At 41.3% G+C, this 26735-nt stretch overlaps 1 protein-coding gene and 1 long non-coding RNA gene across 12 annotated transcripts in view; one reads left to right on the plus strand and one right to left on the minus strand.

Annotated features, from left to right (window-relative positions):
• MARK2 (microtubule affinity regulating kinase 2) overlaps positions 1-26735 on the plus strand; it is a 729699-nt gene that overhangs the window by 333340 nt on the left and 369624 nt on the right. For 10 of the 11 annotated variants that reach the window (XM_056527186.1, XM_056527185.1, XM_056527187.1 and 7 more), the window contains exon 3: positions 20501-20554. The exons of the other annotated variant lie outside the window; for it this stretch is intronic. In XM_056527186.1, the coding sequence (XP_056383161.1) occupies positions 20501-20554 (54 nt within the window). The remainder of the gene's footprint in view (positions 1-20500; positions 20555-26735) is intronic. 11 annotated transcript variants of the gene reach the window in all.
• Positions 3091-25274, minus strand: LOC130277023 (uncharacterized). Its single transcript, XR_008845339.1, has 3 exons — positions 25107-25274; positions 22152-22201; positions 3091-3187 (listed from the first exon to the last, which is right to left on the minus strand). It is a non-coding gene; the product is annotated as an uncharacterized LOC130277023 (long non-coding RNA).

Consider the following 26735-nt stretch of genomic DNA (forward strand, 5'->3'; position numbering starts at 1 on the left):
CCAAAAGGCATCAAATTACAGATTAGACGTTCTTATAATATGTCAACAAAAGTTAGATTTTCTTTCCATCATTTACACTTTCAAAATAACAGAAACAAAAAATGGTGTCTGCAAAAGTTTGGCAACCCTGCAGAATTTATAGCATGCCATGCCCCCTTTTCAAAGCTGAGACCTGCCAGTGTCATGGATTCTTCTCACTCATCATCTGGGAAGACCAGGTGATGTCAATCTCAAAGGTTTTAAATGTCCAGACACATCTGACCTTGCCCCAACAGTCAGTGGGTTCTTCAAAGCAGTTGTCTAGAAATCTGAAACTGAAAATAGTTGACGTTCACAAAGCTGGAGAAGGCTATAAGAAGATAGCAAAATGTTTTCAGATGTCAATATCTTCTGTTCGGAATGTAATTAAGAAATGGCAGTCATCAGGAACAGTGGAAGTTAAAGCAAGATCTGGAATATGAAGGAAAATATCAGACAGAACAGCTTGCAGGATTGTGAGAAAAACAATTCAAAACCCACGTTTGACTGCACAATCCCTCCAGAAAGATCTGGCAGACACTGGAGTTATGGTACACTATTCCACTATGAAGAGATACTTGTACAAATATGGTCTTCATGGAAGAGTCATCAGAAGAAAACCTCTTCTACGTCCCCACCACAAAAATCAACGTTTGAACTTTGCGAATGAACATATAGACAAGCCTGATACATTTTGGAAACAAGTTCTGTGGACAGATGAGGTTAAAATTGAACTTTTTTGCCGGAATGAGCAAAGGTACGTTAGGAGAAGAAATGGAACAGAATTTAATGAAAAGAACCTCTGTCCAACTTTTAAGCATGGGGGTGGATCAATCATGCTTTGGGGTTGTATTGCAGCCAGTGGCACAGGGAACATCTCACGAGTAGAAGGAAAAATGGATTCAATAAAATTTCAGCAAATTTTGGATGCTAACTTGATGCCATCTGGGAAAAAGCTGAAGTTAAAGAGAGGATGGCTTCTACAAATAGATAATGATCCTAAACACACCTCGAAATCCATGGGGGATTACATGAAGAGGCGTAAATTGAAGGTTTTGCCATGGCCTTCACAATCTCCTGACCTCAACATAATTGAAAATCTATGGATAGACCTTAAAAGAGCAGTGCGTGACAGACAGCCCAGAAATCTCAAAGAACTGGAAGACTTTTGTAAGGAAGAATGGGCAAAGATACCTCAAACAAGAATTAAAAAACTCTTGGCTGGCTACAAAAAGTGTTTACAAGCTGTGATACTTGCCAAAGGGGGCAGTACAAGATATTAACTCTGTAGGGTGCCCAAACTGTTGCAGACACCATTTTTTGTTTTCTGTTCTTTTGAAAGTGTAATTGATGGAAATAAAATCTAACTTTTGTTGACATATTATAAGAATGTCTAATCTGTAATTTGATGCCTTTTGGATATTTTTCCATCTTTCCTTGGTTTCTTTATGCACATTAATAATTTTTTTTACCTGGGGTGCCCAAACTTTTTATCCCCACTATATATATATATATATATATATATATATATATATATATATATATATATATCTCAAAAGAGGAACATAATTCAAAGCTTTATAAATCATTGGTCCAGTCAATTCACATTGAGGTATGTCACTTAAGATTCAATAGAGGATACAGACGTAAGACAAATGAGCACAAGACTGTGCAGAATGAGTAAAATTTGCAGACATTCACCCCAGAATCCCCAGTTTGGGGAGATCTATGCCCACCATACCAAATCACATAAAAGCACATATATATCATACCAAACACATCCCCACATTGCAAAATAACTTGGATCAGTAAAGCCAATGAAGAAAGCAGCACAGGTAATAAAAACGCAGCTCCATCTGTTCCCAAGTTATTCAATAACCCCCTCATAGTAAACAATTCATAGACACAACACCAATATACAGCTTTTTTATAGTTACTATCCCAGCTCCAGATATAGCTGAAAAATAGAGAGAAGGGAAAAAATATTTAGTGGTTTATTCCATAGGAAAAAGTGTTTTCACAGCACGCAATGTTTCGACTAGGCTCTCCTAGTCTTTTTCAAGCAGTGCACATTCACAAAGATTTCACACATATAAATAGGGGTACCAATAAACCGGTACCAAAGTGCATCAATTATATAATCATGTGAATAATAATAAAATATCATAATAAAATTACATACAAAAAGTGCATATAGTGTACAGAGAGCAGCATATTCCATTATAGTGCAGCATGATTCAAGTAATAAAGTGCTCAATATAGGTTAAAACATTAAAATCAAATACTGCTGAAAATTGTAAGACACATCTGTGTAAACTTCTTACATAATTAAGGGGTGGAGACATTTCCAAACACTTACCCAATGCTCTCTATATCTATTCCGCCATTATGGCATCACAACATTGTGAATGTGCATGCACGCTTCGCTAGCAGCATCCCCCATAATGCAATAGATAGTCTCTGAGTCTTTAGCCAAATGGCTAATACGTACCGTCACGTGTTATGCATCTATTGCGTGCCCACATGACTTCTCATGCTGCAGAGTATCAGGCCTATATTGCGCCTGCGTACTCAGCACTGAGGGCTCACTGGCGCCATCTTTGAGATTGGAAAGCCTTGCTGGAGTTGCTGTAACCACAAGCAACCAATTTCTTTTACGAAAATAATTATCATTGCTAGCAGCATTAAAGCATACATTAACATATTGCAATCAGCACACATATTGTTTTTTAAATGTAAACCCCATATCATATACAAAGAACATGGGTCACACTTGTCATTAATAGGGGCACAGACAGTGAGACTCCCCACCCTTAGATGACAAGTCCCACCTGTCAGCCTCCATTATCATGTATTCTTCCCAATGCAAAGGCTGTCAGACCCTCCTCTCTCAAGAGGCTGGACCAACCTGCCAGCCTATGGGAACTACACAGTCATACAGTCCACAACCATGTGCTGCTAGCTGTAGACAAAAAAAGAACAGCAAGGATCTTAATTCCTCTATCTGATGTGCCAGGTATCGAATATAATCAATAGACCCAGTGATAATCAATGTCCATATGATGTCATATATATAGGACTATTGTTTATTAAATAAAACACATAACATATAAGCAACAGAGATTTTAAATATATGCAGTGAGTGTTGTTGGACGTCTCCTAAAGAAATCTGAAATACAAACAGAAAAATATATATAGTTAGTGTTACTCGTATTGAATGTGCAGTATTATACCAATGCAAGTACAGTGTCAGGTCCTGTTGATACATTCCTCAAACACTAATTAATATCCTGGTGGAGGTTTTAAATTCTACATTTAATCCATATAGTTTCAGGGTATTAAGTATAAAAATCCATTTAAGTTCACGCCTTTTAAGAACTGCCTGTCTATCGCCTCCTTGCTTCAATATTGGAATGTGGTCCAAAATCATGAAACGTAAATCGTGCTCATTATGTCCCTTTTCTGTAAAATTATTTGATACAGGAAGGTCCATCTTCTTCTTCATGATCGAATAGCGGTGTTGATTGAGTCATGTTTTTAAGTCCCATGTGGTCTCTTCCACATAGAGGGGACCATATGGGCTCCACAGAACATAAACCGCATGTGCTGTGTCGCATGTAATATAGAGTTTTATTGGGTATGTTTTCCCAGTGGTTGGATGCGTGAACACGTAACCCTTATGCATCAGGTCACAGTTAACGCACCCCCTACATGGAAAACATCCCTTCCTGGCCAGTGTCAAGTACCTCTGTGTGCCTCTAATTACGAAGAATTAAAAATTGTGAAAAGTATCAAAATTATGACCTCGTGAATTGCAGACAAAGCCAATCAATACAATTCACATCTGAGTCCGACCTATTTCCTCAGATATCAACTGAGGATAAAGTTATTTTTATGACGGGATGACATTAACACTTAAGGATGAAGTTTTGCAATATACAATAATACACAAGTATTATAAAGTATGCAGATTTATTGGTTATAAGATTAGAAACATAAATGAGTAACAAACACAGTGATATATGCAAATAAATATCAATTAGATATATTAGTAAACATTATAAGCTTGTTAATTGATTACATATAGTAGAACAATACATGTGAGTAATGAGTAACTTGTTTATAATAAAACAAAAGCTACAAGGTTAGGAATATCATACCAAAAACCTGTATTCGATTGTGGGTCTAATAATAACGTTAGTGGATAACCACCATTAAGTGAAATAATCAATAGAACTGACCCAAATATATTATGTGCTCTATGATCTCCCAAAAACCACACTGTATATACACACAAGAGAAAAAGGAGTCATTTCACCAATTCATATAAATAATATATTTCTTTATTAAGTAGCATAAAAACAAGAGAGGAAACAATCCCCAAGGGTAGAAGAAACAAGTGGCAAAAAACAAAAAGGTGTCACTCCGAGCCCCTCCAGTGACCCTTATAACAATATACAATTATGAAATATTGCTGTCCCCAGTAAAGTGCATATGCATAAATCAAGTAACAGGATACCTATATGTGTAATGATGCAAAACAGTACTAAAGTGCAACAGTATTACATAGTAAAAGATAGCACTATCCAGTGTCCCATAAGAAAAGTCAAAAACAGCACCACAAGGTATATATGCAAGATTAGGGGGTATACATACAGGAAATATCCCAAGTAGGGAGGAGGAGATCGGAGCGACACCACTCCAACGCTGGCATTTCGGCAGGAAAGCCTTTGACGAGGAGTGGTGTGCATCCAGTGGGGGTTACCTTTTATGTAGGCATCCACCAATAAACTGCCAGATCCATATAATTATAATTTATCTCACCTGTGTGGCGAAATGTCGGCGCGCGCGCCTTTGGATGCGGGATAACCGCCAGCTTCCGGGTGCCGCGTCACAGACCCGGTCACAGACCACGGCTGCGTGTGTGTGGCGTCAGGTGACCCGGTCATGTGACCGGGTCTGTGACGCGGCACCCGGAAGCTGGCGGTTATCCCGCATCCAGAGGCGCGCGCGCCGACATTTCGCCACACAGTTGAGATAAATTATAATTATATGGATCTGGCAGTTTATTGGTGGATGCCTACATAAAAGGTAACCCCCACTGGATGCACACCACTCCTCGTTAAAGGCTTTCCTGCCGAAACGCCAGCGTTGGAGTGGTGTCGCTCCGATCTCCTCCTCCCTACTTGGGATATTTCCTGTATGTATACCCCCTAATCTTGCATATATACCTTGTGGTGCTGTTTTTGACTTTTCTTATGGGACACTGGATAGTGCTATCTTTTACTATGTAATACTGTTGCACTTTAGTACTGTTTTGCATCATTGCACATATAGGTATCCTGTTACTTGATTTATGCATATGCACTTTACTGGGGACAGCAATATTTCATAATTGTATATTGTTATAAGGGTCACTGGAGGGGCTCGGAGTGACACCTTTTTGTTTTTTGCCACTTGTTTCTTCTCCCCTTGGGGATTGTTTCCTCTCTTGTTTTTATGCTACTTAATAAAGAAATATATTATTTATATGAATTGGTGAAATGACTCCTTTTTCTCTTGTGTGTATATATAGGAATATCATATAAGAAAAAGGTTACATATCACTCTGTCCAGAGGAACCTCATGATATTAAGATGGACAATATCTAATCATAGACATATCAATATGGAATGCTAAATACACTTCCTGCCCCCTTCTAACCAACTACAAATCCAAGAATGAGCAAATCCATCTAAGGATATATAAACATGGAAGAACTATGATATACTTCCACCCCATTCTGGACTATTTTCTATACATGATCTTGGTAAGACATTAAGACAAATAGCAGAGTTTTATGATCTCGCTAGACTATATTTTAGGAGGAAGAATTTGAAGCAAGTTTCCTGTGTGGGAAATATAACACTTAGTTTGGCGAGTAGGAATTCTAAGTATATCAATGTCTAAGCAATTATTTAATGCTTTGATAAATTATGAGCCTTGATTCTTCTGCGGTTAGAATGAAGTCTCACGATATCCTAAAACTATAATCTCAATATGGAGATACTTAATTATTTTATTTTATTAATTTATTTGCCAATCTAAATGGTATAATTCCATCCATATTATCCCAATTTGTCTTAATTAAATGGAATACCATTTTTGTGTCTCTTACCTAGTCTATGTAAAAACCTCGCTTCTGCTCTGAGGAACACTGAACGATCCATCTCATCGTCATGGATAGCCATTGGTCTGGTACCGTGTGATCAGTCCGTCTGCTGGGATCTCACATGGCTTTCCCACCTGGTTGGACCTCTTTCCTGTGTCTTTATGTGTTCTCTACAGCCTACAGTCCAATCCACAGTCTCCCTTACATCTGGTTTACCAGACTTTTGAATTAGACACACCCTCCTAAATTGGAATTCTCCAATGAATGTATGACATGAATGAATGAATATGACATCACTATAATACCCAGAATGCATTGAGCATATCACCCATAATGCGGTTCCTGTGGATGTAATGTCAACTACTCATACGCTAGGGTGTGCTATTGCATAAGCACTTAGCATCATTACCATTAAGGGTTAACTGTTAATAACTGATCTTAAACCCACATTCCACACTTGACGGATGGAACAATTCATTATAAATTCAGGGATTATTTTTGACATGTAAGTAATTAAAACCTGGATTCTCATAGACATAGAATCACCAACTAGACATCCAAATTTATTGGAAAGATAAAAATACAATGGATGATTCTCTAACACTGATGTGTGAATGTCTAGAGAATGTAACTGCCCCGCTTATCTAAACAGCCATAAATATCTAAAGAGATAACAAACATTCTCTCAGGCTGGCACTTTTTGTAGAGATGAAACTCCAGAATTGTGGCCTACTTAGATTATACACAAAATGGCACACATTCAAGGCACCCAGTGGCAGAGGCAGCAGAAAAAAAAAAAAAAACACATCATTGAACCTCCACCATATTTCACTGTAGGAGGTGTGTTCTTTTCTTTATAGGCCTCATTCCTTTTTCGGTAAACAGTAGAATGATGTGTTTTACCAAAAAGCTCTATCTTGGTCTCATCTGTCCAAAAGACATTTTCCCAGTAGGATTTTGTCTTACTCAAGTTAACCTGTTGGGGATGAAGGGCTTATGCATACGCCCTTGCGTCCTGGTACTTAAGAACGAAGGTCTTATGCATACGCCCGTGGGGATTTCGGTTCCCACCGTGCGCCGGGTGGGGACCGAACCAGGGTGACTGCTGATATTGATCAGCAGGCACCCCGTGCAAATGCCCAGGGAGGTCATCAGACCCCCCCATGTCGGCGATCGGCGCAAATCGCAAGTTAATTCACACTTGCGATTTGCGACTATTCCCGGTCATACGGGATGGTGACCCCAGAATATAAGGGGGATTGCGGTTGTCTAAGACACCTACAATCCCCCTGAAGGGATAGGAGTGAGGTGGCAGGGGTGCCACCTCTCCTATCCCTGCTATTGGTCCTCAGAAGCGACGACCAATAGCAGATCGGGGTTGGGGGGGTTAACTTTCATTTTCCCCATCTTGCCCACCCACAATAGGCGGGGCAGGACGGGGAAACCGACAGGGACCAGGCACCGAAGTCCACTTACCCATCTGGAGGCAGCGGGCGACGGTGATCGGCAGGTGGCGATGACGTGTGGCAGAAAAGGACAGCTCCCTGGATCCTACGGAAGCCGTTATGTTGCCTAGCAACATCTGGAGGGCTACAGTCTGAGACCACTATACAGTGGTCTCTAAACTGTATCCCTCCAGATCTTGCAAAGCTACAACTCCTAGCATGCCCAAACACCTGTTTGCTGTCTGGGCATGCTGGGATTTGTAGTTTTGCAACATCTGGAGGGTCACAGTTTGGAGATCACTGTGCAGTGGTCTATAACCTGTATATAGTACATGCTGGGAGTTGTAGTTTTGCAACAGCTGGAGGCACACTGGTTGGAGAATACTGAGTTAGGTAACAGAACCTAACTGAAGGTTTTTCAACAGTGTGCCTCCAGCTGTTACAAACGTACAACTCCCAGCATGCACGGTCTGTCAGTACATGCTGGGAGTTGTATCTTTGCAACAGTTGGAGGCACATTGGTCGGAAAATACTGAGTTACGTAACAGAACCTAACTGAAGTACTTTTGCAACAGCTGGAGGCACACTGGTTGGAAAACCAACTCCCAGCATGCACGGTCTGTCAGTACATGCTGGGAGTTGTAGTTTTGAAACAGTTGGAGGTTTGCACACAGGCAGGTTTACAGTAAGTTTCCTGCTTCAAGTTTGGGCTGCGGCAAATTTTTCACCGCAGCGCAAACTCCTAGCGGGAAACTCACCGTAAGTGTGAATGTACCCTAAAAACACTACACTACACTAACACATAATAAAGGGTAAAACACCCCCTTAAATTGTCCCCTCCCAATAAAAATTAAAAACATATTGTACGGCATTGTTTCCAAAACTGAGCCTCCATCTACTGCAAAACAACTCCTCCCAGCATTTCAGGACAGTCACTGACTGTCCAGGCATGCTGGGAGTTTAGCAACAGCTGGAGTCACCCTGTTTGGGAATCTCTGGTGTAGAATATCCCTATGTCCACCCCTATGTAATCCCTAATTTAGTCCTCAAATGCGCATGGAGCTCTCTCATTTCGAAGCCCTGTAGTATTTCAAGGAAACAGTTTAGGGCCACATATGGGGTATTTCCGTACTCGGCAGATATTGCACTACAAATTCTGGGGGACTTTTTCTCCTTTTACCCCTTATGAAAAGGAAAAGTTGGGGGCTACACCAGCCTGTTAGTGTCAAAAAATATAAAAAATTTACACTAACATGCTGGAGTTGCCCCATACTTTTTATTTTCGCAAGCAGTAAAAGGAAAAAAAAGACCCCCAAAATGTGTAACGCAATTTCTCCTGAGTACGGAAATACCCCATATGTGGGCATAAAATGCTCTGCGGGCTCACAACAAAGCTCAGGAGTGAGAGCGCACCATGTACATTTGAGGCCTAAATTGGTGATTTGCACAGGGGTGGCTGATATTACAGCAGTTCTGACATAAACGCAAAAACATAAATACCCACATGTGACCCCAATTTGGAAACTACACCCCTCACGGAACATGACAAGGGGTATAGTGAGCCTTAACACCCCACAGGTGTTTGACGAATTTTCATTAAATTTGGATGGGAAAATGAAAAAAAAAATAATAATTTCACTAAAATGCTGGTATTACCCTAAATTTTTCATTTTCACAAGGGAAAATAGGATAAAAGCTCCACAAAATTTGTAACCCCATTTCTTCTGAGTAAGAAAATACCCCATATGTGGATGTAAAGTGCTCTGTGGGCGAACTACAATGCTCAGAAGAGAAGGAGCGCCATTGGAATTTTGAAGAGAAAATTTGTCCAGAATTGAAGTTCACGTACGTTTACAAAGCCCCAATAGTGCCAGAACAATGGACCCCCCCCACATGTGACCCCATTTTGGAAACTACACCCCTCATGTAATGTATTAAGGGTTGCAGTGAGCATTTACGCCCCACAGGTGTCTGGAACAGTGGGCTGTGCAAATGAAAAATTTAATTTTTCATTTTCACGGACCACTGTTTCAAAAATCTGTCAAAGATCTGTCAAACGCCAGTGGGGTATAAATACTCACTGCACCTCTTATTAAATTCTGTGAGGGGTGTAGTTTCCAAAATGGTCACATGTGGGGGGTCCACTGTTTTGGCACCACGTTGGGCTTTGTAAACGCACATGGCCCTTGACTACCATTCCAAAAGAATTCTCTTCCCAAAAGCTCAATGGCGCTCCGTCTTTTCTGAGCATTGTAGTTCGCCTGCAGAGCATTTTACGTCCTAACATGGGGTATTTTCATACTCAGAAGAGATGGGGTTACAAATTTTGGGGGGGCATATTCTTCCATTACCCTTTGTAAAAATGGCAAATTTGGTGAAAAAACTGCACTTTAGGGAAAATGTTTTTTTTCATTTACACATCAGATTTTAGCGAAAAGTCGTCAAACATCTGTGGGGTGTTAAGGCTTACTGGACCCCTTGTTACGTGCCTTGAGGGGTGTAGTTTCCAAAATGGTATGCCATGTGGGGATTTCTGCTGTTCTGGCACCATAGGGGCTTTCTAAATGTGACATGCCCCACAAAAACCATTTCAACAAAATTCACTTTCCAAAATCCCATTGTTGCTCCTTCCCTTCTGAGCCCTCTACTGCGCCCGCCGAACACTTGACATACACATATGAGGCATTTCCTTACTTGAGAGAAATTGGGTTACAAATTTTGGGGGCTTTTTCTCCTATTACCACTTTTAAAAATTCAAAAACTGGGTCTACAAGAACATGCAAGTGTAAAAAATGAAGATTTTGAATTTCTCCTTCACTTACTGAATGTCATTTTGGATACTTTGAGGGGTGCAGTTTTTATAATTGGGTAATTTGTGGGGTATTTATAATATGAAGGCCCTTCAAATCCACTTAAAACTGAACTGGTCCCTGAAAAATTCCGATTTTGAAAATTTTGTGAAAAATTGGAAAATTGCTGCTGATGTCTTCCAAAAGTATAAACATGTCAACTTTATGATGCAAACATAAAGTAGACATTTTAAATGTGGATCGATATATAATTTATTTGGAATGTCTATTTTCCTTACAAGCAGAGAGCTTCAAAGTTAGTAAAATGCTAAATTTTCAAATTTTTCATAAAATTTTTCAATGCCTAATGACAGACATCACCTATTGGGTGGATTTGTGAAATTAACCCTTTAGACATTGCAATGAAAGTTCATTTTGGTATCTAAAAGACCCGGAAAAGACGTCCCAGCAGCTCAGGGTGGCTAATCAGGCCACCTGCAGCAAACTCGTGGGGTCTGATCAGCTCTCAGGAATGAGGGAAGTCTCTTACCTGCCATCAGATCTGTGCTCGTTTGTGGTGGCCTAGTACGGGAAGTGTTACCCCGTGCTCCTGCTGTCCTGTCAGGAAGCCTCCTTCAGTATCCCCATGGCCCCCTGCACTTGTTTCCCCATTGTAAATATGTTTTACAATGTAAAGTGTAAATTGTTACCCAGGAGGTACTAGTGACCAGGTGATCCCTAGAGTGACCTATGGGCTCCCTGCTAGTCTCCCCCATATAAGCCCTGGAGCTGCTCTCTCTTTGAGCTCTGCTCTACTGCTTAGCTGAGGTCCAGTGCAGTCATGCCTAATGTGTGTGTCCAGAGTGTTGGAGACCTCAAAGTCAAGTCCTGCAGCCACCATCAAGTCAAGTAAGCTAAAGTCACAGCTTTATGAGTCAAGTCAAGTCAGTCCCTGTCATCTGTCAAGTCAGCATGTTCTGCATTAAATTGTCCAGTCCTACTACAAGTCCCAGCAAGCCCTTACGGTCTCTGCATCACAGGTCACCTCCTTGGGCCCTGGCTGAACTGTATAGACTTTACCAACTGTCTCCCCTCAGTAAAGCTACCGTCGTCCGTAACGTGGCGTCGGAGTCTTTATTGCCCCCGTGCCTAGCCCTGATCCAGTTGTATACCTTCGGGTGGTTATAGGCTAAACCACGCCCTGGCGTCATGAATACAAGGGGTTACTGCCATCTGCCTCTAGGGTAACAACATCTGCCCTGCACCACACACCCTGCCACCACATAGGCATAGCACTGATCAGTATAAGCGGTGATCTACCTCTGGCAGACCAGAGAATAGCTTCTGGAGGTTGGTGAATGGACCTCCGGCAGCCAAATTGGCTTACTGGATTCCTGAGATTGTAAACTGTATAAAACCTCTGAAATTTGCAGATGCTGTGATCAGTATTTACGGCATCTAAAGGGTTCTTCTTGGGCATCAGCTCATACCAGCTGCTGATAGTAGCCAGACCCGCCATTCATGAAGAGAGCACAGCTCCTGCGCTCCTTTCTTTTACAGGACATAAATGTACGTCCTGATGTGCAAAGTATCAGTGCATTAGGACGTAAGTTACCCTTTCCGTTTACACAACGGAAATTCTGTGCGGAATTCTGCATGTGTTTTCTTCGTGGAATTCCGCATGAATTTATTGCCCATTAACTTTAATGGGATTCCGCAATGTCATTTACACAGCAGAATTTCTGCATGCAGAATTCCGCTGCTCAAATTCTGCATTATGCTCTCCAGAAAAAGATAAGTCTGATATTTTTCTGGACTTTGGCTGCCGAATGCTATTGAAGTTACTGGGGCTTGATTTCTGCAGGATTTGTGCGGAATTCACACAGAATGCATGCAGATTCCGCGCAGGATCCGCACACATTTTTTGTGTTCTATTAAATAAAGTCTATCTTTTTACTGAGATGCGGAATCACGTAAACTCTTCACGCACAAATTATCCGCCGTTTCCACAAAAGAGAGAAAACTGTGGAACTCTGCACAGAACCAATGTGGGTGCAGAATTCATGCAGATTTTATGCCATGTGAATGTGGCCTAAAATCTGCTGAAGCAAATCTGCAGCTGATCTGCAGCAGAAAATCCACTTGTGTGAACGAGCCCTAAGGCCTTTTTCAGACGGCACGATTTCTGCACTGAATTCTGTATGGAATTCTGCATGAATTTATAGCCAAAACAATCCAATGGGATTTTGCTGTCCCATTCACTCAGCAGAATTTCTGCTGCAGGGACTTCGTTGAAACGAATTGGCTATTCATTAATGAAGACTTTCCATGCAGAATTCAGTGCAGAATTTCTGCCGTGTGAAACCGGACTAACTTTCGTTTTCCATCTACAGACCACATCATGGCAAGTTTTTCGTGTGACCAACTGTACTTTGTAATCACACTTTAAATTTAAAAAAATTATGTAGGACTTAACAAAAAAAATATTATTTGTGGTGGTAAATTGAATACAGCTATTTTGCTAATTTGGAGGAGGGGGAGGTTGCTGACAGGTTATCTTTATTCTGTGGGTCAGTACGAATAAAAACAAATACCCATGTTTACATGCTTTATTGTACTGTTTAAAAAAAAAAAAAGAAATCAAACTTTTTTTTTGTTTAACCCCTTAAGGACACAGGGTTTTTCCGTTTTTGCACTTTCGTTTTTTCCTCTTCACCTTTTAAAAATCATAACCCTTTCAATTTTGCACCTACAGACTCATGTGATGGCTTTATTTTTTGCGCCACCAATTCTACTTTGTAAAGACATCAGTCATTTTACCCAAAAATCTACTGCGAAACTAAAATAAAGTCATTGTGCGACAACATTTTTTTTAAACACCATTTTGTAACTTTTGCGGGCTTCCGTTTCTACACAGTGCATTTTTCAGTTAAAATTATACCTTCTCTTTATTTTGTAGGTCCATATGATTAAAATGATACCCTACTTACCTATATAAGTATGATTTTGTCTTACTTCTGGAAAATGTCCTCTTCTGACCCGTATAACTTTTTTTCTTTGGCATACAGGGATGTTTGAGAGCTCATTTTTTTGTATGGGAATAGGGGGGTGATAAAAACTTTTATTAGGGAAGGGGTTAATCACATTTATTAACACTTTATTTTCATAGGGGACTATAACATTGCACACACAGATTTCCTACACCGATCACTGCTATGCCATAGCATAGCATTGATCAGTGTTATCGCCGCTGGACTGCTCCTGCCTGGATCTCGGGTACGGAGCAGTCATTCGGGGATCGGACTGCAAGGAGAAAGATAGGGACCCTCCTCGTGTCCGTACAGCTGATCGGGACACCACAGTTTTACCGCAGTGGTCCCGATCAGCCCGACTGAACTGCCGGGAAGGTTTCATTTTCACGTCACTGAAGGGTTAATACCGGGCATCACCGCGATCGGTGATGTCCAGTATTAGCCGCTGTTCCTGTCCATTGATGGTTGCCGAGACCGACCGGATATGACGCGGGGTCCCGTGAACCCGCGTTATATCGCTGGAGCCGGCGTAAATATATGCGTTGTCTTGCGTCGTTAAGTGGTTAAAAAAAAAAGGATGTTTAAAAGGTCTTGCTGGCTCCATGTAACTTTTTTTTTTCTATGTACAGGATTGAATGAGGGCTAATTTTTTGCACCATAATCTGTAGTTTTAAACGGTACCAATTTTCATGTGTGTGACTTTTTGGTCTCTTGTTTTTTGAGTAATCTTAAATTTTGCTATTTGTTTTTACTTTTACCATGCTCACCACATAGGATCATTAACATTTTATGTTAATAATTTGGACATTTCCGCACACGATAATAACAGATGTTTGTTTATTTGTTTTACATTTTGTTGTTTGTAAAATGGGTAAAGAGGGTAATTTGTGTAGGCATAGCACTCATCAGTGTTAGGCTGGGTTCACACTACGTTTTTCAACTAAGGTTCCCGCATACGTTTTCTATCAAAAACCGTATGGGGAAAAAAAACGGATGGAACAGTATGGGAAAAAGTAAACCGTATGGGTTTTTAAACAGTATACTGTTTTTAAAAGTGCATACTGTTCCGTCCGTTTTTGTAGAAAAAAAACCCATACGTTTTTGAAAATTTTGTCCATTTTTAATGGGAGGGGTCTTGGGTGGGGACTTTAGGATTCAAATGCGCATGTGCAAAGTAAAAACGTATACGTTTTTCCCGTATGGAACCGTATAAATGTGCGTTTCCCATTGACGTCCATGTTAAAAAAACGTATGCGGTTGCAGTACGGTTTTTAAACCGGAGACAAAATCGTGGTCAACCACGGTTTTGACTCCGGTTTAAAAACCGTACTGCAACTGCATACGTTTTTTTTTAACATGGACGTCAATGGGAAACGCACATGTATACGGTTCCATACGGGAAAACGTATACGTTTTTACTTTGCACATGCGCATTTGAATCCTAAAGTCCCCACCCAAGACCCCTCCCATTAAAAATGGACAAAATTTTCAAAAACGTATGGGTTTTTTTTCTACAAAAACGGACGGAACAGTATGCACTTTTAAAAACAGTATACTGTTTAAAAACCCATACGGTTTACTTTTTCCCCATACTGTTCCATCCGTTTTTTTCCCCCATACGGTTTTTGATAGAAAACGTATGCGGGAACCTTAGTTGAAAAACGTAGTGTGAACCCAGCCTTACTTGTGTTCTACTTTCCCTGGTCTGCCAGAAAGCAGACCAACGGAGAAGATCACAGGTCACGGCCGGGAGGTGGTAACGAGAACTCTGGCGGCCATCTTTCCTCACCGGTCCTCCGAGCCCCGCATATACTTAAGATGTTGTGATCAGTATTGATCATGGCATCTAAATGGTTAATGGCAGGTATCAATGGGATTGCTGATGTCCGCCATTATTCATGAGTTCTCGGCTGCTGATAACAGCATTCGGACGATTCTTAATCACCATATAGGGAAATGCTGTGATTATGGAACCCCACAACTTAAATGTACGTCATTTTGAAATAAGTACCTGGGCACAGCGATGTACATGTACATTGTGTGTCCTCTAAGGGCTATTGTTGTTTATTTATTTATAGAAATAGGAAGGAATATGAAAAACTTGCTTCCCTAGATGAAGGCACTTGCTCCAGGAGATGTAGTAAACATTTTGTTATATTTAGCAACACATTTCGATCCTGAATTAGGATCTTCGTCTGGCATATTCCTTCCAATTTCCATTACCACACCGGACTGACGAATGTCATTTCCGGCACTTCCTTGTGGCGGCTGCCCGGATCTTGATTTTTCCAATGCTACTGTAGGTGTTGTGCTCTGAGCGCAACACCCAAGGGTAAGGAGCCCAATATTTCTACCTCCTTACTGCATCCTAGCGGTCCTCACAAGGGGTGCTCCCTGTTATCATTTTTTCTTTCCCATTTTATGTTTATTTATTTATTTATTTTTTTTTTTAACCTCTCCTGCCCCCTAGCTATCGTTCATTTTTTTTTCAGAAGACTTAAAAATCCTCAGCACTTTCACAGGCAAACGTGCAGACCCTGAGGTCACAAAAAACATATTCATGATTATATTGCTCTGTGAAATATGTTGGGGCTATATAAATAAATATATTAGGGGTTTTACCATCTTATCTCACAGGATAGGGGATAGAAAGCAGGTCAGTGAGAGCCTGTCCATTGGGACCCCTGCAGATCCTGAGAATGGGGACATAATTTTCCTGAAATAAATGGTGTGAACCGCTCCTGCGAGGCATTCATTGTTTGAGGCCCCCAAACAGTTTCAGAGAGCTGAAATCTCAAATGCTCATCAGTCCAATAGAAAATGAATGGAGGGGTGACCACGTTGGCATTGGCTTGCACCATTTATTATTGTGACAATTTTGTCCCCGTTCTCGAGATCAGCGGGAATCCCAGTGGTCAGACTACCACCGATCTGTTTAATATCCCCTATGGAAAGGGGATAAGTTAATGAGATAGAAAACCCATTTTATATTATTATTATTGTAGTATGTGCTTACTAAATGCTGAATCTCTATTCCTTTAAAAGGGTATTTTTTCATATGTTGCTTGGGGCTGCTAGAAAAGACAACAACAACAAAAAAAACTTAACAATACATACCTATCCCAGTCCGAGACAAAAAGTCAGAGAAGGACCTGCCGCCAGGGCCGGACAGGGACTAAAAGTAGGCCCAGATATTTTAGACTATGCAGCCAAATTTTTTTTTGGGGTGGGATCTCACTGCTAGGACACCCACTGATCCCCTCAGTTCAAGTGGCTCTCTAGCTGTTCAAAAGCTACAACTCCCATCATGCCTGATGAGTCTCAGACATTATGGGAGTTGTAGTTTTGTAACAGCTGGAAAGCCACAGATAGGGGTACAGGTTCACTCATTCAAAAACATCAATTCCCTTTCGGGCTTTCGCCCCTCAGGGACTAGTTCCCTTTACTAGTTATACTCTATATTTATTAAAACTTAACTTTTATTGTTACTATTGAAATCTCCAAAAGTGCAAATGAAACCAATAAAGTAAATTGTGTGTTTAAAATCACAAAGCAAAAGTGAGGGTCATATCCATATATGTATTTGGTTTATCATTCCATGGGGTATGTTATTCCCGGAAGGGAATTGATGTTTTTGAATATAATAATGCCCTGGTTACTCTATGGGAGATTTGGTGTTGTTGTATTTCAGGGTCACTCATTATCACTGCAGTGACTACATCAGTGATGGGACAGTCAGGAGAATACACAATACGGGTTAACATCTCGATCAGTTGGCGGTCCACTAATTTTCTGACTGTATCTGGTTGTTGAACCAGACTGAAAACCACAGCAGATCACGATTTTCAGTCCGATTCCAAAACCATTTATGGGCAGAAAGTGAACCGACCAGATGCCTGGACTTCTTTCAGCTACATCGTACTTCTGCAAAGTTTGAAGCCTGGACATCATTGGTTCCTCACTTTATAAACTCTGTATATCCTCTGTATGAACAAAAACCTACAGGTGTGGAAAACCACATGACAAAATTGTGAATATACCCCAGTTAGAAGTAACTTGTGACAAGTGTAATCATATATAAAAGTAATTTTATTGAAATATATAGTTTAAAAAATATGTGTGTGTGTGTGTATATATATATATATATATATATATATATATATATATATGAAACCACAGAATCAATTCATAAAAGGTAGTATAAGAATAAAAATACATATATAAAAAAGAATAAAATATAAAGGTGGATACGGGGGTGAGAAAACCTGTATGCCAATAGAATAGGTGGAAAGATAAAAAATAGCTTAGAGAGTCACAGTGCTGATAGTGAGCTGCAATTCATACATATAAATAAATTTAATATATACAGGGTTTGCATGGACAAGACAAGGGAAGAGGGGGGAGGGGCGTCGTGAAGGATGTGCACAAGAAAAATGTGCAATGCGTGTGGGGATTAAATACCACACAGTGGCCAGTGAAAACAAAAAATATGTGATAAAATAATAAGAATTATTAATTAATAACCAAAGCAAAAACAAATAAAGCACAGCAAACGCGTCGGAGTTGTGGAGGTGGACTGGGGTGAGTCCTGTGCCAGCCTATACCAAACGTTCTTTCTATGTATATCATTTTCTGCTGCTAGTCACTACTCAATTTTGCTGCTATCTAGTTACTGCTATCCATACCATTGCTGCTATCTGCCTGCTGTTTGTTATTGCTCATTATGAGCACCATATTGCGTGACCCAGGCAGTATATATATATATTTTTTCCCCTTTTGGGTTGCATGTTTATGTCCTTGCCTATTTCACCTGCACTGTATTTTTTGCACCTTTTTTTAACTCACTTGAGTGCTGTGCTTTATTTGTTTTTGCTTTGGTTATTAATTAATAATTCTTATTATTTTATCACATATTTTTTGTTTTCACGATGCCCCTCCCCCCCTCTTCCCTTGCCTTGTCCATGCAAATCCTGTATATATTAATTTATTTATATGTATGAATTGCAGCTCACTATCAGCACTGTGACTCTTTAAGCAATTTTTTATCTTTCCACCTATTCTATATGCATACAGCTTTTCTCACCCCAGTATCTACCTTTATATTTTATTCTTTTTTTATATATGTATTTTTATTCTTATACTACCTTTTATGAATTGATTCTGTGGTTTCATATATATATATATATATATATATATATATATATATATATATATGTATTTTTTTAAACTATTTCAATAAAATTACTTTTATATATGATTACACTTGTCACAAGTTACTTCTAACTGGGTTATATTCACAATTTTGTCGTGTGGTTTTCCACACCTGTAGGTTGTTGTTTTAGTTGCTCTTTTAGTGAAAAATTAACCCCCCCCCCCCCCCATCTAAAAATTATTTTATTTGAGCCCTTGAGGAAAGTCTTCTTCGGTTACACATTCTCTGTATGAAGACAATAATCATTTTTAGTTAACCAACAATCTTTAGGGGTTACACCCTCCCCCCCATCAAGGGGCACGCCCTAAACTAGAAATTATTTATAACCACTTAAAAAGCGATATCTATTGTCAGTATAAATTTTAAAATACAGCCTCTGCTCAGTCCAATACAGCCTCTGTCACCTCCTGCTTCAGGCACCTCTGTCCCACCAGACCCCTCTGTCCCCTCCTGCTCAAGGCACCTCTGTCCCACCCAGACTTCTAGATCATCCCCCAGACACCTCTGTCCTCCTCCAGACCCCTCTGTCCCCTCCAGACCCCTCTTCCTCCAGATTAATCTGTTCCCCATACCCCTAAATCCTTCACACTCCTGCCCCCAGACCTCTCTGTCCTCCTCCCCAGACCCCTCTGTTTTTTCCCCAGATCTCTGTTCCCTCCCCAGACCCGTGTTCCCTCCATAGACTCCTCTGTTCCCCCAGACCCCTAAATCTTCCAAACTCCCCTGTCCCCCCCAGATCCCTTTGTTCTCCTCCTCCAGATGTCTTTGTCCCCTATGACCCCTATGTTCCATTTCCAGATCCTTCTGTCCCCTCCCCAGACTCCTATGTTCCCTCCCCAGATCCATCTGTCCCCTCCCCTACCCCTATGTTTCCTCCCTAGATCCCTCTGTCCCCTCCTGCTTCTGGCACTCATCCTCCCTTTGTCTTCAACAGACTCCTAAATCCTCTAGACCCTTTCTCATCCTCTTTCTATGGGCCCCTCCTTGTGTGCCTTAGGAACTTTGATACCTTTTAGATCTGTGCTGCACTGTCGGCACGGGTTTGGAAGTCTGCAGGCAGGTGGCAGTGAGTAAGGATTGTGAGGATCCTGATAGGAGCGCAGCAGCTGGGGGCAGGGGCACGTCAGGCACGGCACATTTGCAACCAGCAGCCACTGCTACTCTAAAAGTTGCAGTGTCCCTTCCCTTGCCGGTTAGACTTGTGAAGCCCCAAGTAAGGTCCCCTGCAGTGCATAGGCTGACAGAGTAGCTGGAGCCCCAGATGTTTAAAAAAAATTCATAAAATGTCTGGCGTTGGTAGAAAGTAGACAGACCTATGGATGGCCTGGCCCCCCAAGCAAATGCCAGGTGGGCCCAATGGCCAGTCAGGGCCTGCCTGCAACTTGGCCAATCACTGGCAGAGACTGGAGACCACTGCAGCCAGTGATTTGGCAAGTCTTGCTCCGATGTGTCATCTCAATAAAAGTATGGAGAAGGGATTGACTAGAGTAAGTATTTTATATATAGGCTTGAAGAAGGTTCCAGTGAGGAACTGAATCGTTGCTGCTATGTAGTGAGACAATAAATTCACCTTTTAGAATTTTTGGAGTGCCGCACTATTGTTTTCCTATTCTTATTTGGACTATGGTAAGGTCTGGAGTGCTGGCATCGGGCATTGGATATAAGGTAGTGCTGCAAGAATTTTTTTGTTGGATATATATATATATATATATATATATATATATATATACAGCAGCCCCCCTAGCAACATGTGTACATTTTTTAAATCCTACAATACCTCTTTAATTTATCAACAGGCCTATTTTTGGGAGGCTTAATGGTTTTAACTTTTTTTTGTATGTTTTTTTTTTTAGGTTGCTGTAAAAATTATAGACAAAACACAACTAAATTCTTCTAGTTTGCAAAAGGTAAGGCGGACAAATTGCTGGAATTCAAAGTTTTGTATGCTGACATTGTATTAGAACAACCCTTGCAACTTGCAAAAGGAAATGTGGCTGGAAGAGAAGCATTGCTGTCTAGCAGCTTGTGCTAGGCAGCCAAACTTACAATACATATTGCTTGAAGTAGCATTTAAATGTACAGATCAATTAACCAAAAACACTAGTATTAAACTTCAGTCTATAAACAGTATTTATTGTTAATCCTTTCTTTCAGTTGCAAACTGAGCAGTGAAAGAGGACTAAAATTTCCTTGCGGATAAATAACTAGAAATGCTTTTAAGTCCATTTATAAATCTGCAATAGGTTTGTGTGTATTGTCTTGTTGGTTTTGTTCTAACATTTTATAATCTTCTCAATTATTGAAGAGCTACTCATATAAATCTTAAAGTTCTACCTGTAATGCCTTCTAAAAAAAGAGTTTGCAGGTGTTAGGAAATACTCTGGAGCCTCAGATTGAGTAGTATTACTAAAGTCGGATGTGTAAATGAAAACTTTTTTCACTAAAATACATTTTTTTTACCCAAATTTTACATTTTTACGAGGGGTAATAGGAGAAAATGCCCCCCAAAATTTGTAACCCCATTTCTTCTGAGTATGCTCTGCTGGCGCACTACAATGCTCAGAAGAGGAGGAGCACCATTGAGCTTTTGGAGAGAGTCAGGGGAATGGAAGTCAGGGGCCATGTGCTTTTACAAAGCTCCCCGTGGTGCCAGAACAGTGGGCCCCCCCACATGTGACCCCATTTTGGAAACTACACCCCTCACAGAATTTAATAAGGGGTGCAGTGAGCATTTACACCCCACTGGCGTTTCACAGATCTTTGGAACAGTGGGCTGTGCGAATGAAAAATTAAATTTTTCATTTTCATGGACCACTGTTCCAAAAATCTGTCAGACACCTGTGGGGCGTAAATGCTCACTGTACCCCTTATTACATTACATGAGGGGTGTAGTTTCCAAAATGGGGTCACATGTGGGGGGGTCCATTGTTCTTGCACTATTTTCCGGGTCACCGGAGACCCGTATGACCCGGAATGGCCGCAAATCGCCGGTGGGAATTCACCGGCGATTTGCGGCGATCACCGACATGGGGGGATCTCGGGACCCCCTGGGCATTGGCATGGAATACCTGTTGATAGATATCAGCAGTCATCCCGGTCCGTTCACCGCGGCGGGGACCGAAATTCCCACGTGCGTTCTGGTACGCCCTTGGTCCTTAAGTACCAGGGAGTGAGGGCATACCTGTATGCCCGTGGGCCCTAAGTGGTTAAGGGAAACTGCTTTTGAATCACCTGCACTATAAGGGTAGGGTCATACATACCACATCTGCAGTGTATTTCATATTGCAAATGCCCTGATGGAGGTAGCAAGAGCTAGCTTCCAGCTGCAGCCAAGTAGCTCTGTGTGTCTGCTTGTAGCGGCTGATTTCACCTGGGCATCTGAGACGAGCAGACACTGGGTCTACAGCGGGAAATCCACTGGTATGAGCGGACACACATAGCTACCAAGTCGCAGCAGGAAGATAGCGCTTGTGACTGTTGTTGAGGCATCCGAAGTGTGATTACCTGTATATCCAGGTTAGTGCAAGTGATGCTGCTGTCAGATTCCCTTTACCCTGCAAAAACAATGGGATTAACTGATAAATAAGCACTTTTAATTTGTCAGGTGGTCCTATTACACAGGGCAATATCGGCCTCTGCGACCGATAACTTCCTTGTGTTACAGGGCCCTAACTTGACTGCTACTTTTCCCGCTTATCTTCTCTAACAGTTAAATAATAATATAGCTAGCCTTAGGTAGAAAAAAAAAATTCACAAATTTACAACCAGGATTGGTTATTGTCAGTTGATCTATTATAAGGGATTATTAGCAAGTCAAAAACTAAGTAAAAAGGCTGCACAGTTCTATCTAAAGAAAACTCTTCCATCAATTTCAAGCAGGTATGTTAAAACTGCTGTGTGGGTTTAAAATAAAAATAAAAGCGTGGAAAAAGTAAGTGAAATGTCAGTGCAGTTCTTTGTGGAATTTATGTAAATTTATGCCACATCAAAATTAGTACTAAACTCCACACAGCAGGGTTTACTCTGATGTCGAATTATTTTTTTGTTATCAGTGGTTTTTGCCTGTGTGAAATTAACTAAATAGAGGCTGTAAATGGTAAAATCTAAATAATGAAGGAGAAACCTTTATGAATATTTGTTTAATCGGTATTTCAGAAAGTAGTTTTTGAAAGCCAGCCCTTGGAATTACCCACTCATCTGATAAGTGAAAAAATTATTATGGTACTTAAAATCTTATTCATTACAAACTTGAGGCATCGGAAATAACTGTAAAAATTGCAGCATAGATCACATGTAGTTATGTTGTTAAAGGTATGTGCCCAATTTGTCGTGCTCAGTGGTTCAAGGTTTATGTATTTGTTTGTTGTCCATTTTTTGCTAGTGGGGCTAAGGCTGGGTTCACACCACGTTTTTGCAATACAGTTCCCGTATACGTTTTCAGTTTGAACACTGTAAGAAACCAGTTGTGTCTGTTTTGCATCTTGTACGGTTTTGACAGTTTTTTTCCGGTACCCAAAACCGTAGCCTACCACGGTTTTTGGTCTGGGTGAAAAAGCGTATTGAAACGTATACATTTTTTTTTTACATGGGAGTATGTGCGTATGGTTCCATCCGGTTTTAACCATACGGTTTTTGACTCAAGCATTTCAAAGGCCCATTTCACACTGCCATTGCTCCCAGTCGAGAACGGCCTTTATGTTGTTTGTTTGTTTTTTGGTGACTTTAACGGCCGTTTCCTGTGACGGGGAGCAACGGGCAACAATGGGTCCCGGCAGCTCCCATTTACTATTATGGGGGCCACCGTGCGCTGCTCTTTTTTTAATGGGACTAGCGGGAGAAAAGATGGCACATGCAGTAATTTTTCTCCCGCTATTTCCCCGGGCTCCCCCGACGGCAGTCACACTGCCGTGTACTAACTGCAGTGTGAAAGACTCCTAACTCTTTGAGTGTGCGACTGAGACAGGGCCATAGATGTGCAATGGAAGTTGGTCTCAGTCACGTGGCATGGAGCGGACAGAGAACATGCTTTGTATACATTTCTCCCAGATCAGTATAGTCTTGATGTAATGTCCGTTCCTATTTATTTAGTTTCCCCTAAAGTTTTTGTAAGTTTTTTTTATCCTTTATATCCCTGTCTTTTGTACGGTCTGCTTCTTCTAAATCACAGACAATGGCAGTAGTCAACTTGTTCTTAATTCTAATGTGAAAATTATCTTTTTATAATTCGATTTCTCTGAAATCACCATTGTAGTACAGTGATCCCTCAACATGATATTAATTGGTTCCAGGAGAACCATCATATGTTGAAACCATCATATGTCGAGTACATATGTCTATGTAAAAATGGTAATTGGTTCTGGGGCCTCGGAACCATTGTATGTTGAATACATATCTCTATGGGAAACTGCTAATTGGTTCTGGGATGACCATTGTATGTGGAGTGTATGGGGAGTGTTTAACAAACCAGGGTGCCTCCAGCTGTTGCACAACTACAACTCCCAGCATGCATGTACAGCCATTGACTGTCTGGGCATGCTGGGAGTTATAGTTTTGCAACAGCTGGAGGCACTCTGATAGGGAAACATTGATGTATGGGGTGTATAGTGTGTATATGTATTGTATGTGATGTGTGACATCGCATACAGTACTGTACAGTTCTTCAAATACCTTCAGGGGGGACAGAATGTCCTCCATTACGATCCTGCCGACTACAGCTCTATAGGAAAGGAAGGGGAGGGCAGCCAGCAGCTCATTGGATGCCTGCAGTAAGATGCTACAGGCTATTGGCTATGGCTGCACTGGGGGGATGGGGCTTACACGGAGCTCACAGTGGAAGCCTGCGTGAGTTAGCAGGACAGCATGTGAGTAACAGGAGGCAGAACGGGGCACACGGGGCACATTAAACAACTATCTGTCAGTTGCTGAAGTTATCAGCGCTGTCAGATAGCTGTTTGTACGATGGCCCCGACACACAGCAGCATCATATGTCGATGCTGCCTTCAACATACGATGGGCTCTGAGAGGCCATCATATGTTGAAATGATCATATGTCGAGGCCATCATAAGTCGGGGGGTCACTGTACCTCAGTCTGACAGTGGATTATCTAGAGAAGGTAGGAAAAATAGACCTTAGGTTCCATGCGCTGCCAACTCGAAACATTAGTCAGAAGGTTCTTTGTAAAAGATCCAGGCAGGATCACTTTTATTGTAACAAAAATAACAAAACAGTGTAGATGACACGTTTCGAGGGTGACACCCTCTTTCTCATATCAGCATAACAATAAACTGTTTACAACACATTTTAAATACAGTGTGAACTGGTGCCAGAAGGGATGTGGGAGTGGCCCAGTGGTCAGAGGTCATAGTATGCCATAGTACATGGCAAAGATAACAGATGTGAGGTAAAATAATTACATAAAAACACATATACAATAAAACTCAGTTCATGGAAACGCATACCTTGTGTTACTCAGAAGCGCTCGGCAGCGCCGTAGCTTCACAAAATTGATTCCTGCTGTGGTTGGTATGGACGCGTTGCTAGGTGCCATGGTCACTTGTTGTGGCTGGGCAAATGTGAGAGAGACGGCTGCGATCTCACTCTAGGAGCGCTGAGCTGGGCGCCTGAGAGCGTACCTGCAGCAGTTGGAAAGCTATTATTGTCTACCAATGGGGGGGGGGGGGGGGGGGAAGCAGTTTACATGCGTCAGGCTGTGGGAAACCAAAATATTAGAGGTCCAATGTATAAAGTAGTCAGGTACCATAATGAAGGGGTAAAATGCATGGGGATAGTAGCAAATATAGCGCATAAGATCATAAACAAGAGTCAGTATGGATGTATAAGTTATAAGTATAAGTTATCTGAACGGGAGGGAACAGTAGATGATTATCAAATCATAGTCTCTATGGAATGTGGATATACGTGGAGCAATAGTAACATTCATAGAGCTATGTGATCAAGTTCATAGAGCTATGTGATCAAGGAGATGACACATAACAAATATATAAGATCCATGATTATCTATCATATAGAACATAAAAGATAATTGCATGCAAAATAAAATTATTAGAATAAACTTAGAATAGAATTATACATCCAATAAATACCCATTCAAACATGTTAAAACACATAAGAATATGAATGCATAGGATTAGACTTCCAATAGGCTATATTACAGTGATGGCGAACCTTATTGAGCCCAAGTGCCCAAACCGTAATGCACGCCATTGAGCCCGTAGTGCCAGCTCAGCAATAAAATCTGAATACTGAGGTTTAAAGGGGTACTCCACTGCCCTACTTCGGAAGCTCCGCTCCCCAGCATCTGGAAGTTTATTGCTCCGAACACTGCGTGCGGGCTTCCGTGTTCAGGGCCGCCCCTCGTGGCGTCGTGCCCCCTTCCCATAGACTTTTGTTGAGGGCTCGGGCGTGATGTCACGAGGGGCGGCCCTGAACACGGAAGCCCGCACGCAGCGTTTGGAACAATAAACTTCTGGACGCTGGGGAACGGAGCTTCCAAAGCAGGGCAGCGGAGTACCCCTTTAAGTTTAGAAAAAACAACTACAGTTGCCATAACTAATTTACATCTTTTGTTTTAAAAGAACACAACAACAGAGTTCAATGACCAAACTTGTTTTTTTTTTTATTGAAAAAACGTCAATTCTAGTAACGAAAACACACTGGTGGTTGGAGGTGCAACACCTAAATAAGCTTTTGTTTTCATTAATGTTATATTTTAAAGGAAAACTGTCCGCTTTCTCCCCCCGCACTAACCAGTGGTACTGGCTGATAGTGCGGGGGACGCTGAGCAGTTTGAGCCTTACCGTGCCCGGATCCGCCCCGCTGTTTCTGCCATAACCTTCTATTTTCGCTATATGCAAATGAGTGTTATTGGGACAGGATGGAGGCAGGTAGGTAACCTCCGCCTGTCCTCTCAGCTCAGCTCTTGAGCTCTCTTCATACGCCCGCTGCATGGCTGCGCCGTTTATTAACGGCGACCAGCCGTGGTGGGGTTAATTCACCTCCCAGCGCTGCGTACTGCTGGGAGGAGACGGTCACAGTCGGGCCGCGCTGCAGGGAGCTAACTTACCGCC

This window comes from Hyla sarda, chromosome 6 (assembly GCF_029499605.1).
Source record: "Hyla sarda isolate aHylSar1 chromosome 6, aHylSar1.hap1, whole genome shotgun sequence".
In the NCBI taxonomy this organism is placed as follows: domain Eukaryota; kingdom Metazoa; phylum Chordata; class Amphibia; order Anura; family Hylidae; genus Hyla; species Hyla sarda.